Source organism: Coprinopsis cinerea, assembly GCF_000182895.1.
Source record: "Coprinopsis cinerea okayama7#130 chromosome 9 map unlocalized cont3.9, whole genome shotgun sequence".
NCBI classification, from domain to species: domain Eukaryota; kingdom Fungi; phylum Basidiomycota; class Agaricomycetes; order Agaricales; family Psathyrellaceae; genus Coprinopsis; species Coprinopsis cinerea.
The window spans coordinates 1,970,581-1,984,349 of NW_003307536.1; the positions used below are offsets into that span (position 1 = coordinate 1,970,581).

At 50.8% G+C, this 13,769-nt stretch overlaps 5 protein-coding genes across 5 annotated transcripts; 4 read left to right on the forward strand and 1 right to left on the reverse strand.

The window, feature by feature from the left end:
- Positions 1–569: 569 nt before the first annotated feature.
- On the forward strand, positions 570–2,910 carry CC1G_03615 (triacylglycerol lipase 3; the record flags this gene model as incomplete). The annotated part of the gene is made up of 14 exons (XM_001832549.1): positions 570–699; positions 754–872; positions 928–1,023; positions 1,077–1,087; positions 1,140–1,215; positions 1,268–1,337; positions 1,391–1,491; positions 1,540–1,626; positions 1,676–2,003; positions 2,059–2,283; positions 2,334–2,453; positions 2,510–2,653; positions 2,711–2,745; positions 2,806–2,910. The coding sequence occupies 14 exons, from the start codon at positions 570–572 to the stop codon at positions 2,908–2,910; spliced, it is 1,647 nt and encodes a 548-aa protein (XP_001832601.1).
- Positions 2,911–3,129: 219 nt separating this feature from the next.
- Positions 3,130–5,589, reverse strand: CC1G_03616 (Cap3p; the record flags this gene model as incomplete). The annotated part of the gene is made up of 6 exons (XM_001832550.1): positions 3,130–3,322; positions 3,403–3,606; positions 3,664–3,749; positions 3,804–4,579; positions 4,629–5,005; positions 5,063–5,589. 6 exons carry the CDS (start codon positions 5,587–5,589, stop codon positions 3,130–3,132), a joined length of 2,163 nt encoding a protein of 720 aa, XP_001832602.1.
- Positions 5,590–6,181: 592 nt separating this feature from the next.
- Positions 6,182–6,979, forward strand: CC1G_03617 (hypothetical protein; the record flags this gene model as incomplete). Its single annotated transcript, XM_001832551.1, has 2 exons — positions 6,182–6,327; positions 6,385–6,979. The coding sequence occupies 2 exons, from the start codon at positions 6,182–6,184 to the stop codon at positions 6,977–6,979; spliced, it is 741 nt and encodes a 246-aa protein (XP_001832603.1).
- Positions 6,980–9,114: 2,135 nt separating this feature from the next.
- CC1G_15206 (hypothetical protein) lies at positions 9,115–9,429 on the forward strand (the record flags this gene model as incomplete). The annotated part of the gene is made up of 1 exon (XM_002910525.1): positions 9,115–9,429. The coding sequence occupies one exon, from the start codon at positions 9,115–9,117 to the stop codon at positions 9,427–9,429; it is 315 nt and encodes a 104-aa protein (XP_002910571.1).
- A 635-nt stretch (positions 9,430–10,064) lies between these two features.
- CC1G_03618 (lipase I) lies at positions 10,065–12,431 on the forward strand (the record flags this gene model as incomplete). The annotated part of the gene is made up of 14 exons (XM_001832552.1): positions 10,065–10,194; positions 10,255–10,373; positions 10,425–10,520; positions 10,584–10,594; positions 10,644–10,719; positions 10,770–10,839; positions 10,896–10,996; positions 11,048–11,134; positions 11,187–11,514; positions 11,574–11,801; positions 11,859–11,978; positions 12,031–12,174; positions 12,231–12,265; positions 12,327–12,431. The coding sequence occupies 14 exons, from the start codon at positions 10,065–10,067 to the stop codon at positions 12,429–12,431; spliced, it is 1,650 nt and encodes a 549-aa protein (XP_001832604.1).
- Positions 12,432–13,769: the final 1,338 nt, after the last annotated feature.

Here is a 13,769-nt window from a genome sequence, read left to right on the forward strand (position 1 = left end):
TTTCGACATGAGATACCAGCGTACGTACTCATATTGTAAGTCTTGAAGGTTGCAGTCACGGAGCCCGATTCCCATTGTTAACTGGCATTAAGCGCCCAATGGTCGGAGGCTGAACGGAGAATTCCCACGTTATTCGTTTCGTAAATCCATGATGTTGAATCCCATGATTCCTTTCTTTCCAAGTTTCTTCTGCCGTTCAAAGTTTCACCGCTCTATGCTCCCCACGATGCGCGACGCTGTCGAAAAAAGCTGTGTACAGGACGCAGGGACCCAAAAGTTCGCTCAATCTCCACATCGTCGACGCGTCGCAATCCACGAAATGAACGAATGCATTCAAGTTTGTCCGACCATCGGTTTTTAGCCAAGGCAATACGGCATCGGGGTAGCCAGAGAGCGTCCCAAGGAAGAGAGCTTCAGAGCGAGAAGTCTCAGTATATGATTCGCTCGTGACCAGGAAGTTGGCCGTGGGGAACACACGAGGCTGGCCTGAGAGGGTTCTACCGAAAACTACAGGATATAGTATATAAACGGTTGAACAGGTATGTATTCAATCCAATTTGACAGGCAAGATGTTGCTCAAGTCGTTTGTTACGCTTTCCGTGCTCTTCAGCTATGTCCTAGGTGCCCCCGAGGTGAAGATTGGCGACACAACCGTCGTCGGTCGTGACCTGACAGAGTCCAAAGTTGAATTCTTCGGAGGTGAGTGGAGAATCTGTTCACGCGCCCTCCAACGCCTGACATCGCCCTGGATAGGCATCCCATTTGCTAAGCCCCCTGTTGGAAAACTCAGGTTTAGATCTCCGGTTTTGAAGACGAGACTCGATACGGACACCTTTAATGCGACAGAGTACGGCAAGTCCTGTCTGCAGCCGGTTAGTTGCCACAGGAGCGATGTTTTCCTGTCCTAAAGCTGACGATTCACTCCAGCCGATGTTTGGTCCTGCGACGGGCATATCTGAGGACTGTTTGACCATCAACATATACCGCCCTGCTGGCACACAGCCAGAAGAAAAGCTTCCAATTGTGAGTGCCTGAAATATAACTTTGGGACCCGGAATCTGACGACGCCTTCCTAGCTTCTATGGGTGTGGGTAATAGCTCACTAGGGCTTATCGCTCGGATACTAACATTCCCTTCAGCTACGGAGGGGCGTTCATCATTGGAGGGGCGAATACATACGACGGTAGTGGATTGGTATCGCGCGGGGTTGCAAGGGTGAGTGTCATTCTGCCTGCCTTAGGATTGGCCAATGTTCACTCTACCCCAGGGTACACCGATTATCTACGCCAATTTCAACTATCGCCTTGGACCATTCGGCTACCCGCAAGGTCAAGAAGGTGGGGTTAGATGCTCGAGAATCCATGTCACCATCTGAATAAGGGGTCTACAGCGCATGGTGAAAGAGAACTCAACCTTGGGCTGAAGGATGTTATTGCAGCCTTGGAGTGGCTTCACGCAAATGCAGACGCCTTTGGTGGCGATGCGAGTAAGGTCAGCATGGTGTCTTAACCTCTGTCGCTGCCATTCAACGCTCTACAGATAACTATTTTTGGAGAAAGCGCTGGCGCTATGAACATAGGAACCCTCCTTTTAAACCAGGACTTTGAGAAACTCGTTCGAGGCGCGGTATGTTCCAGCCCCTTTTCCGTTGATATCCACTGACCATTTGTTATAGATCCTTGAATCCGGTTCCGCCAGCAGCGTTTCCGCTGTTCCAGCTGCAGAGCGGGACTCTGTTTGGGAATCATTTGTTGGCAGTGTTCCCTCCTGCGTGAGTGTGGCGACGAGTGGGAAGACATTCCCATGCCTGCAGGACGCTACCGAAGATGAGATCTTGACAAGCTACCTCGAGTTCGTTGGTACCAATTTCATGGCTGGCCTGTCCTGGGTCCCAACGCTCGATTTGGGTCCTGGTAGCCTCTTCCCTGGCGTGCCCTCTGAGCTCTACAGAGAAGGCAAATTTGCGCGAATTCCGTTCATCGCCGGGACCAATCTCGACGAGGGTACGCAACTCCAGGCACCTTTCTTTGTCGTGATCTTAATCTCGTCGCGTTTTAGGAACGCTCTTCGCAATTGGATTCCGTAGCCCTAACGCCACTGAAGCCGAACTTCGAGCGAGCACATTGGCCACGGTCTCCCCCTCTGTTGACCCAGGACGTGCCGCCAGGATTGTCGATCGTATCCTGGAGTTATACCCTGATGTGCCAGCCCTTGGGTCTCCTTATGGTACCGGCGACGAATTGTTTGGATTCCCTTCAATCTATAAACGTGCCTCTGCCTTGCGTGAGTGGATCGCCTGCTCTTAAGGCTAACCCTGCTAAAGCTGTTTTCAGAGGGTGACCTGGTCTTCGACGCTCCTCGACGACAGTGGTCCGAAGCTGCAGCGGAACACGGACTGAAGGCATATGGTTACCTATTCACACAACCTCAGCCAGGAGACCCGGCGGCTGGTGGTAAGAAACCCGTTTGTCTTGAATATTGCCATTTTTCTGAATAGGGCTATCTGCAGTCCCTCATGCAGCGGAAATTTCTTGGGTCTACGGGACACCCCCAGACCCGTCTCCTTCGGCTCAGAAGTTTAGTGAGGTCATGATGGACTATTGGATTTCTTTCACTGTCAACTTGGATCCCAATGACGATAATGGCTCTGAGCGTAAGTGGACGTGATCTACATACTAGCGAATTCCTAACGAATGGCGGCCCGTGCTAGGTCCTATTTGGCCTCAGTATACCGACCAGGATCCGGTAAGCCTCAACACATATTTCTTCCTTGTAGCAGGTGCTGACAGAGCGTGGACAAATCAGATTCTGCTTCAACTTGAAGGTGGAAACACGACGGCCATCCTCGATGATTACAGAAAGGAACCGATTGGGTTTATTAATGCGAACGCACCTGTGTTCAGGAAATGATGATGTGAATCCCGGGATGCAAACTTCCCCTGCTCCCTGCTCATTGCAACTCTATAGTTTTCGGTTCATGATCGAATACATTATACAACAACGCCGTACTAAATGAGAGGTCCGTTATCCAACCCTAAAATCATTACTCGAGACACACCAATATCAACACACGGGTGATGCTGATCTCACTCGAGGCAGATGTATGAGTCGAGTGATGTGATAGAAGGCCTATGGGGCGCGACACTGGCGACGCTTCTCCATTGCTCGTAAGAACAGAGATTGTCCGCTACGAGGTTCAGCCTCCTCCTCCGCGCCAAAGACCGGTACATCGGGGTCAAACTCGTCGGCCTCGTCGTAGACATAGTCGAGTCCACCGTTCTCCCTTTCGGGCGACATTATCCGTGTGTACTCCAGGAATAGCCTAGACGAGAGCGTGTAAGCAAAGGAACAGGACCAGGTGCCACGACGGTAGATGAATCCCTGAAGGAATAAATAACCCACCTGAACATGTAAGCTGTGAGATCCGCTCTGCGCCAATGTGTCAAGCTCCATTCACGTCCCGCTTCTGCGATCTTTTTGGCTAGCTCAGGGTGGGCTCCGCGACCGCCTGGGTCGCCACGGAAGAAGTAGAGCGCATCGAGAAGGTCGGAGTAGTCGATTTGGATGGGGACGTAGTGGAGCCAGGGTTCTATCCTATCTGCGAACCTGAAAAAGTAGACTCGTCAGTGTTGTAGGAAAGGATGGAAGGGCGCGGGTCTGTACCATTCTTGGTAGATTGTAGACTTGAAAATGAGGCTGTTGGAGGTTATGAGTCGCTTGAACCTGGAAGACCACGCGTTGCCATCGACCTATCGACCACTATGAGGCATCTTGCTTGAATAAAACAGAGAAATCGGACCCACGTCGATGATGTATTTATACTTTCCCTGGGTGGGAATATTATGAGGATGCCTGAACTCGTATTCCTGCGCCAGTCGACCATTGCACACCTCCGGCGCACAGCTGATAGGTTTATTCGCAAACGCAATGTCAGCCATCGCCGGTGCCCAAGCAGACTTCGAAGGTGGCACGGAGGGTTCACCCACTTTCCACCGGCTATCTGGTGGACTCCATAACACCGAGTCGACAGTCGACGGTTGCAAACGGCGGGGGTTCGCCCAATCCACCAGCCTCGTCCGATGGCTGACCCACCACTGCGTGTTCCCGCCGAACCAGCTGCCTGTATTACTCCCCCGCCACTGCAACCGCTCGTCGTCCTTGTCGTCAAACAGGGGATCGTGCCCTCTTGGACGGATATCGTCGATCCAGTTGATGGATAGTGCGACTGTGATGTCGTGGTGCAAGGACGTAGGGCTGAAGCTGAATTGGGGGATGATGAGGCGGTGTGGGACGGGTCCGCGTTCGTGGGAGATGAATTGGCCGTGCATGAGGAGGTGGGCAGGGTGGAGGCAGGGGTCCATCGAGAGTTTGTGGTTGTGGATGAAGGTTTTTGGGGGCAGGGCCTCAGGGGAAGAAGGAGAGGATGCGTAGGCTGTGTTATGCTTCATCCTGGAGAGTTCGGGGAGGGGTGGGAGGGGGTTGGTGTATTCCACGCGGTTTACCCATGCTGGCGAATCTGGAGGGCAGGCGGATATCCAACCATCCAACTTTACAGGAGGGGGGTTGTCGATATCGATGTCTAAATTCAACGGTGTTGGTGCGATTCAAACAGAGGCAACACTACTTACATCGGCCTTCCTTCCCAGCCTGGATAGCCATCTTCATTAGCTCGTAATCGGTGTGCAGGTTGGGGTTGTCGTCGGAGCTGAATACGGCTCTGAATGGGGACAGGAAACTAGACACTTCTTCGAGGATGTCAGCGACCATTTTGGCGCCCGTCATTCGTGGTGATTTCCCGCCTTCCGCGTCGAACGCGTGGTTCACCATCTCAATGGGGGACGTGTCGGTCTCCTTTCCGACGGTGAAGGTATTCGTGTAGTCTTCCCAATCTCGCTGAATCTGCTGCAGACGACGGGGGTCTATTCCCCAGAAAGGCTCCATGTTTTTGGAAATTTGATCGTATTCATCTGGAAGGCGCACGTCGTAGGATTGGACGTAAATCCACCTGTCATCACGAACGTCAATGGAACCTTGAGGACGAATTTATTTATTTTGTACTCACCAGACATCGAACCCGTGAGGAGGTTTGCGATTGTACCGCCTCTCGTACTCTTCGCAGGCTTCCTTAAGGGTTCGGCTGGCCTTTTCATTCTTCTTCTTCCACCTCTGCTCTGCCTGTTCCATGAGCTCGAAAATAGGGTGTGGCCCATCTGGGTTGACCTCGAGAAGTCCATCGTCACGATAGAAGTGGTGGGTAGTCTGTCGTGTTTCGTCTACTGCATCGCTGGGGGGCGGCGCTCTCGATCCAACGACAGGAAAGCCGAATACGTCGCGACTTTCCGTGGTGTGGACCGGTTCTTGGACGGTGACTGTTTGTGGTGGGCTGAAAACTGTCGTGGTCGCAGTCCTCGTCAAAACCAAATTGTCGACTTTGCAAGGCCGTTCTTCTTCTACATCGTGAGGCCGGAGGTGGGTGTAGACGTCGAACGATGGGATCCAGCTGCTGACTTGTGTGCAGAGAATAACAGCGAGAAGGATGAAGAGGATAGCAGTGCGCAATGGCAGTCGGTGCAGTCTGAAACTGACCATCGGTCGAAGGAAATTGAATGTGCCGCCACCATCATGCTCGTCCTCCCTGCCAGGTGGAAAATCATGAATGTTCCATATTTGTACGTCTGCCTGTTCTTGTTTACTGGGGGCGCTAAATTATTGCTGCAGTGAATGCGTTTGGAATAGGTGGAATCTGCTTTCTGTGGAGGATGGTGTTGGGATAATGTCTTCAGGACCAGGCTGATGGGTGCATTTGGACAAACTCTGATTGAGATTTCGTTGGCCGCCCAGAGGTCCAAGCTCCGTCGAACTCGGGTCCTTGTGAGACAGGCGCTGACCAGTACTTCAATTCAGTCCTATTGCTCACGGTGAGATTTTGACTATCTCTACCCTTCTCTGCGGAATGCTAACACATGGTACACACGCTTTTCGACCGCAGAACGGGCTGGTTCTGTCATTGAAGCCCAGGTGTCCAGGGCCCCCCCCCCGTTGACGCTGACGCTGGTGGGCCCACAACAGCGGCGTTAAAACCCTCAATTTACATAAATAAGCGAGGGCAGTGCAGACGAACCTCCCTTTCGTCAACCCATCTTTGCCCTTGTCCTGCATGAAGTGCAGGCAGGCGTGTACCATGTCCGATGGGAAAGCAGGGTTGATTCAGAAGTTACAGGTCGCACGCGATGAGGCCATTCCCCGAATTCTCGCCAGACACTGCAGAGATTCAAAGGATGGACTCTTTATCATAGGACCAGATACCTCACCAACCTCCTCGAAACGGTACCTCCTCCGTTCATCCTTGATTGATCAACGCTGACACAGATGCTGGATCTATAGCCTTGTCTTCATTCAAGCATGCTTGCTGAACCTCTTTATCATTTGCTGCGTCTCCGTCCTCGCATGGACCACGATCTTTAACGACTTTTACGACACCTATCCCGCCGCTTTACATGCCACCTTCGCCCTTACCCACGTCCTCGTTGTCGGAACGGCATCCTACATCCTTTTCCGCTCTACCGTCTTCCCTTTCGTCTTTGGGGAGTGTCGCCTGAGGTGGTGCTATGGCTTTCAGAAGACGGAAATCCTTGTTCGACAAGCACCAGCGCATCTTCGACCCACCAGACATGCCGCGAGATCTCTTGACTCCACCCAAGACAAAGGTAGTCTGCCGCTGGGAGAGAACGACAAGTATCGATCATGGATCAGCTCTATCCGCAAGGCCATTGATCCACGACTGCTGTATCTGCGGCCATCTGCGATACTTTCGAACGAGTACTGGACACCTGACTATGGTGTTCTCAGAGACTTGTACGATAGTATGAGGGAAGGGGGTGTGGTCGAGGACGAATTGCTTGTGACTAGTATTTGGGAACGATGCGACGATGGGACATGGATTATTGTTGAATGTGATATTGAAATGGATAAATTGTAATATTCAGATTCGAAAAACTCGAAATATAGTACAGCGCATTCAACTCCACATTCATTGAGGAGGCCCTGCGTTGGGCGCTTATCACAGGTTCATGACAGGAAATATTGTAGGGTAGGAGCGCCGTTGAACTTGTCAAGGTACGGGTCAGGGGTTCCGTGAAAGTACCCGTAAGAAAAGATTCGTCTTTTTCGCCACCCAAAATGCAAGTGGGCTCAGGGAGCCATCGTATCGCCGACTTAGAAGAGAAGAACCACGATAGAAAAGATATGGCTGCAGACGGGAGATAAAATTGGACAACTTCCAATGCCGACCGGAACTGGGCACCTGAGGCTGCAAGCTCTGGGAGGCCATTGCCGTAGCCCTGTCCGCTTTTTCGCCTATCTGTATACCATAGCAAGTTAATCCAGGGTGCAGTAGATGTGATACCCTGTAAGAAGCCCAAAACTCCCGACTATTGCTCGTGGAGCACGGCTAGGGGTAGTGTCTCAATGCTCCAACCATGCGACGACACATTAGGGATGACGAAATGCATGAACTGACCTTGACTTTATACCACCATGTCGACCCCCAAGAACACGAAAGGCGAGGTGAGCGCTTGCGGTCGCCGGTTGGACGTAGGTTCTACTCACAACGTCAATCATTGACTCCCGGGGCATCTTCAGAAGCTGGCCAATTGGGCCCGCACCGATAGCCACGCGACCGAGGAATTTGAAACCGGACCCGGTGAGCATACATTGTCATACTTAGAGTCGACCCTGTCATATTCATACATGGAGCATAGGATACATCCTACCGGAATCCATGCATGGAGAAGGACTCACCCTAGTACCCTTCCGTATGTAAAAAGATGTGCTTCTGCTTCTTCCTGCCAGCTGTCATAGGTTGACAGCCTTTGACATCTGAGAAGGCACCTAAATGACGGTCGATAGCTGCTTCCCTGTGTCTAATAATAGATGGGAAGTCAATGAGATGTCATAGAATGTATGTTATTAGATATGTTACAACCCAAATTACGGGCTCGTTTTTGGTCCGATTACCTTAGAATTTTGCACATTTATTCTACGCGCTGTAGCGTTTTTGGGAATGCCAAAATATCATCGTTATTCATTGCGACGCCGCACTAGAAAAGGGATAAAAGAAAAACAACGAATCTGTAATAGCGGGGCAGGATGGACAGGTACATGCGTAGTAGTTGAGCTATCAAAAGCGACAATGGAGTGCTACGTACTCACCAATTCTCGAGCACGACAACGCTATGTAGCTCGCACTACAACCTAAACAATCTGACAGTTAAATTTTCGGAAAAAGCGAACCAAATGGGATAGATGCCCTGCGACCTGCCTCAGCTAGCGCGTGGCACAACTGTGTACAATTCCTCCTACATTTCAAGCCCAGTATCACGCCAAACGGAGCAGCATGGACTGAGAAACTCGAAGAAGATGATGGATCAATGCTTGAGAATAGAGAAACTAGCGGAAATTATAGGCAAGTACCAACACCATTCAAGATTTCGTCTGATTTTTACTATATGGCATACAGAACGAAAAATGCAACCGAACCATCTGACAAAACCAATTATTCTGAGAATTGTGAACATTTTTTCGTGATTTGTCGAGCACAGGAAGAGGGTAAATGGAACGGAATGTTTTACGACCAGGATTTTTGATCGCTCTCGGCATTGTCCGTTCTCGGCGCGCGGTTGATCTCGGCTTTCTCGGCTGGCCGAAAACATATCCATGGGCGCTTCTCTGAGCTGTTGCAGGCGCTTTCGGAAGAAAAAACAGGGTTTTCACCTATGTTTTCCATCTGTTTAACAAAGGTGTCTCCTTTCAAAGAAAATAAGCCTCCCTCTCGTTTGTTTAGACTGTGTCTTTTGTCAAAACAAAGCTTTCTAAGGTTGGATTCATTTCTTGATAAATCGGATGACATTCTAAAAATAACCTACCTAAAAAAAATATTTTAAGGCAAGTATCCCGATGGAAGGTGTATGGATCTGTGAGATAGTATTCCAGATCTCGGAATAGCTATAAAAGGCAGTTCGGAATCCCATGCATGGTCCTAGGCAAAGGCCTGGTTGGATACGTCCTATCCCATGCATGGGTTTGGGCAGGATATTCCTACTCTCATGCATGGGAATGACAGGGTCTGGTGATACTTACCTGTACTGTCCAGCATCTGAACGGCTTCAATCCCTGCCTACTGCACAAGAACCGGGAGCTCAACGTGACAGAGGCGGGAAGAAACAATCTGGGAGGGCTCGTCGGTCGACCTTTTCAGAGGGCGGTCACGGCAGCAGTGGGAAACGACGTAGTGCGGACGACGTGACCTTTGAGGTGTTCGGTGTCCCGGATGACGAAACTCGAGTGAGGAATGACTTGGACGAATTGGACTTGGAGAGAGGGCCGGACCGGGCAAAAGCACTGGGAGACCATGAGCAATATGAGGTTTGATACGAGACTTGAGACAAAAGTTGTGCAGTCGTAGTATCAGGTTGATTTCCATTGCCTTGTCTAGTGTATTTTTATAATTTCCGAAGTGATCTGAGGACGGCTTGCGGCACTTCTGCTTTGAAGTTGGCAGCATAACGGCTGGATAATCGGTGCGGACGATTTAAGCGCCCGGCAGGCGGAAGCTGAATCGGGGACGAGCGAATTCCCACGTCCGTCGTCAATACGTGATGTGGGTACTGATGTATCCCACCTTGCAGCATCCCTTGTCCGTTTTTTGTTCTCCCTCTCCCATCTCGAAATCGGTGGTTACAGAGCACGAGCATCCACAAAGAATGAAATACAGGTCTTTAGAAAATCCTACAATCGCGTACTAAAACCGCTCAAGGCGTTTTTCCACGGCGGACCGTCAGTTTTTTCAACCACGGCATGAAAATTGGCCAAGGATGCTATTAGGGGAAGAACGCTGAAGGAAAGAAGAAGTCTCCAGAGTAACCGGCTCGGTAGGCTTGGTGACCCTGAAGCTGGGCCGGAGGGAGCGCGTGAAGTAGGGGTCTGTCGAAATTTAGATAAGAGGTTGGAGTTGCACGGGAATGTCATTGTGTGGATGCAGGATCCCAAACCCACAGAGCAAAAGGATGTTGCTCAAGCCGTTCGTTTTACTCTCTGTGCTGTGCAGCTATGGTCTGGCAGCTCCAGAGATCCAGATTGGCGAGACTACCGTCGTCGGTAAAGGCTTGACCGAGTCTAACACAGAATTCTTTGGGGGTGAGTAAACCAGTTGCGCATGGTTTATTTAGAACCGAAATCTAACGTGTCTTTGGATAGGTATTCCGTTTGCTGAGCCGCCTGTTGGAACCCTGAGGTTCAGGGATCCGGTCCTGAAGACGACCCCCGGTGTGACAACCTTCAACGCGACAGCATTCGGAAAGTCCTGCCTCCAACCGGTTAGTGGCTTGAACGCGTCGCGGTCATATCTGCCCTGACGAACATGTTAGGCTATGTTCGGTCCCCCGATGGACATATCTGAGGATTGCTTGACTATCAACATTGTCCGTCCCGCTGGTACCCAACCACGGGAGAAGCTGCCAATCGTGAGTTAGCCTGTGTGCAGTACAGTAACGTTTATGGGCCTGGACCTGACGTGTAATTTTCAGCTTCTATGGGTGTGGGTATTGGTTAGCTAAAGGTATTGCTCTTGGCTTAATCACTTTCAGCTACGGTGGGGCATTCGTTGTCGGAGGGGCGAGTACGTTTGATGGAAGCACGCTGGTATCCCGCGGCATTGAAAGGGTGAGTGTCTCTTTCACGGCCTTGAAGTTAAATAGGCTCATTTGCAGCAGGGTACCCCGATCATCTACGTCAATTTCAATTATCGCGTTGGCCCGTTCGGTTATCCCCAAGGTCAAGAAGGTACGCGGACAAGAGGCAAACCGTCCACGTTTCGGGCTTACCATGGCTTTTGACAGCGGACAACGAGGGAGCACTCAACTTGGGACTCAAGGACATTGTCGCTGCGTTGAAATGGGTCCATGCCAACGCAGAGACATTCGGCGGCGATGCAAGCAAGGTCAGTCTTGTCTTATGTTTCTTAGTATTACCTTTGCTGAATATTCCATAGATCTCCATCTTCGGCGAAAGCGCTGGCGCTATGAACATCGGGCATCTCATGCTTAGCCCAGGCTTCGATACCCTCGTCAGGGCCGCCGTATGTCCCGTCTATCATTCTCGTTCGGACAACAACTGATAGTTTTGTCCAGATCCTGCAATCTGGCTCGCCCAGCAGTGTCTCCGCCACTCGCGCTGTAGAACGGAACGCCGTCTGGGAGGCCTTCGTTGGCAGTATCCCTTCATGCGCAAGGGTAGCCAAGAGCGGTAGGACATTCCAGTGTCTGCAGGAGGCTAGTGAGGAAGAAATCATGACCAGCTACCTCGGGCTCCCTGGTCTCGATTTCTTGGGAGGCCTCTCTTGGGTCCCAACCCTGGACTTCCGCCGTGGCAGCCTCTTCCCTGGCGTTCCCTCCCAGCTCTATAAGTCAGGAAAATTTGCTCGAATTCCGTTCATTGCTGGAACTAACATGGACGAAGGTAAGTAATTTGCGATAACATCTTTCTTCCTTTCATCAACCAGGCCCTTCGTAATTCAGGAACATTGTTCGCAATGGCATTCCGTAGCCCAGAGGCCAATGAAGACCTGCTGCGGGCAAGCACGCTGGCGACTATTTCCCCCGCCAAAAACCCAGGCCGCCGTCTCACCAACGCTGTTGACCGTATGTTGAGACTCTACCCTGATGTGCCAGCTCTTGGGTCGCCTTATAACACTGGCGACGAGTTGTTTGGATTCCCCTCGATCTATAAACGTGCCGCGGCCATCCGTAAGTACACCTGTAGCCAATCCTTTATACAGAGTTATGCTAATAGATTTTGTTCAGAGGGTGATTTGGTCTTTGACGCACCCCGACGACAGCTGTCCCAAGCAGCTGCGCAGAAGAAGGTGAAGTCGTACGGTTATCTGTTCACCCAGCCCCAGCCGGCAGACCCTGCCAATGGTGGTAAGATTTGTTCTTTTCCGATGTCCGCAACCTCGCTGAAAAGTCTTCATAGTTGCGCACGCCGCTGAGATCCCTTGGGTCTACGGAACTCCTCCAGACCAATCTCCTTCCGCACAGGGCTTTAGCGTATCCTTAATGGACTACTGGATCTCGTTCACTGTCAGCTTGGACCCCAACGACGGCAAGGGCTCTGAACGTGAGTTGCATATCATCTGTCCTCGTGACGATTTCGCTAAGAAGTTCCGTTTGCAGGTCCTGTCTGGCCTGAGTATACAAAGAGAGCACCGGTAAGTCTCTACGTGTTGACTTTTGCATGGAGTCGGTGCTGACTGAAGACGAACCATTTAGAATCTCCTCCAGCTGGACAGCGAGAACACCACCGTTATCCGCGATGATTTCAGGGAGGAGAGGATTTCGTTCCACCATGACAATGCTATTCATCTTGGGAAGTGAAGAGACAGGGAGAGGCTATACTTATTCAGTTTGTCACAAATACCGCTAGTCGATTTAGAGCTATACTTACCAACTAAGGTGGCTCGTTATATACCTGTTTGTTTTTTGAATCCGTTTTGTTTTGGAGCTTTCGACCATTGGGGAGTTAGCGCTCGCGCTCGGTCCTCGGAGCGCTCGTGCCTGATAGGCCAAACTCTGCGCCAAAGTAAAGTGTTGATGTAACGCTGTCAATTCAGCCTTCTCGATTGGTCGTTCTTTTTTCCAACCACCGCCTTCCTTTGCTGCGCCCTGGTCAGTTCTTTGCTGGCTAGTTCCCACTTCAACCAGGCCCGACAAAGGTAGATTACTTTCGACGACAACGATTTGGATTCAACCTTGAACGCTCGAGATGACTGACGCATGGCTGCACAGCCCATTCGTCATAAAATTTTCCAAAGTAAGTGGAGATTCGACATTGTGCAGAGTCATTTTTCCGTAGGCCTAGGTTGGAACCTTACTGATACGAGTGGTCGGTGGAGCATTGTGTGGAGCTGAAGTGTGTTTTTGGCTGAATCAGGGCGAACTGCAAGGTACCATGGCCCAAAGAGGATGAAGAATCGGATGAGAAGACAACTTTTTGGAATGAGACCAAAGGTGGTTCCGATTCCTCACAATTCCTCCAAGTTCTCCGAGTTGACCGCATTCCTCGCACCCGATCGTACTTCTACAGATGCTTATTAGACTCGTTCCCAGTCTCTCTTGGTAGCACTCCGAGTATGTCGTAGTACAGGCTAAATAACCAAAAAATGGGGAAGGACGAAAAAATAAGAGGAAGGAAAATGTAATACACCAGCAAATCCCATTTGCGAAAATTTGTGTAACGGCTGGTTTCGAGCCTAGATGCTTATGGGTATGTAGGCTTTACTGGAAAGTAGCCTGTCGGTGTTCTTTTACGTCCGCCATTTTGCACACGTAATCCCGGCGGGTTGCTAGGCGCTTAACTCAATCACCGCGCGCCTTTCTGATCAGGTTTTGTCTTGGCAGACTTTCCGCCACTCAGATGCCTCTATGCACTTCTCACCCAGCTCCTGAAGATTGCGTGGTTTTCCAATGCGTCTACATCTTTTCTAAATGATGGAATATGGCGTCAAGATGCTGGACATAGTGGGTACGACATGTCTTTACCAAGCCCTTGGCAGACAAGTCATCGTAAAGGCGATCCTAAATCAGATATGCGAACATTCGGCGTGCAGGCTTCTTTCATATCTGAGGATCATGAATCAGACCCTAGACTCTTCTTAACTGCATCGTGGCTCGCTCGACCGACCCGAAGAGCCCACTCACGCAGCATCTCCCTCA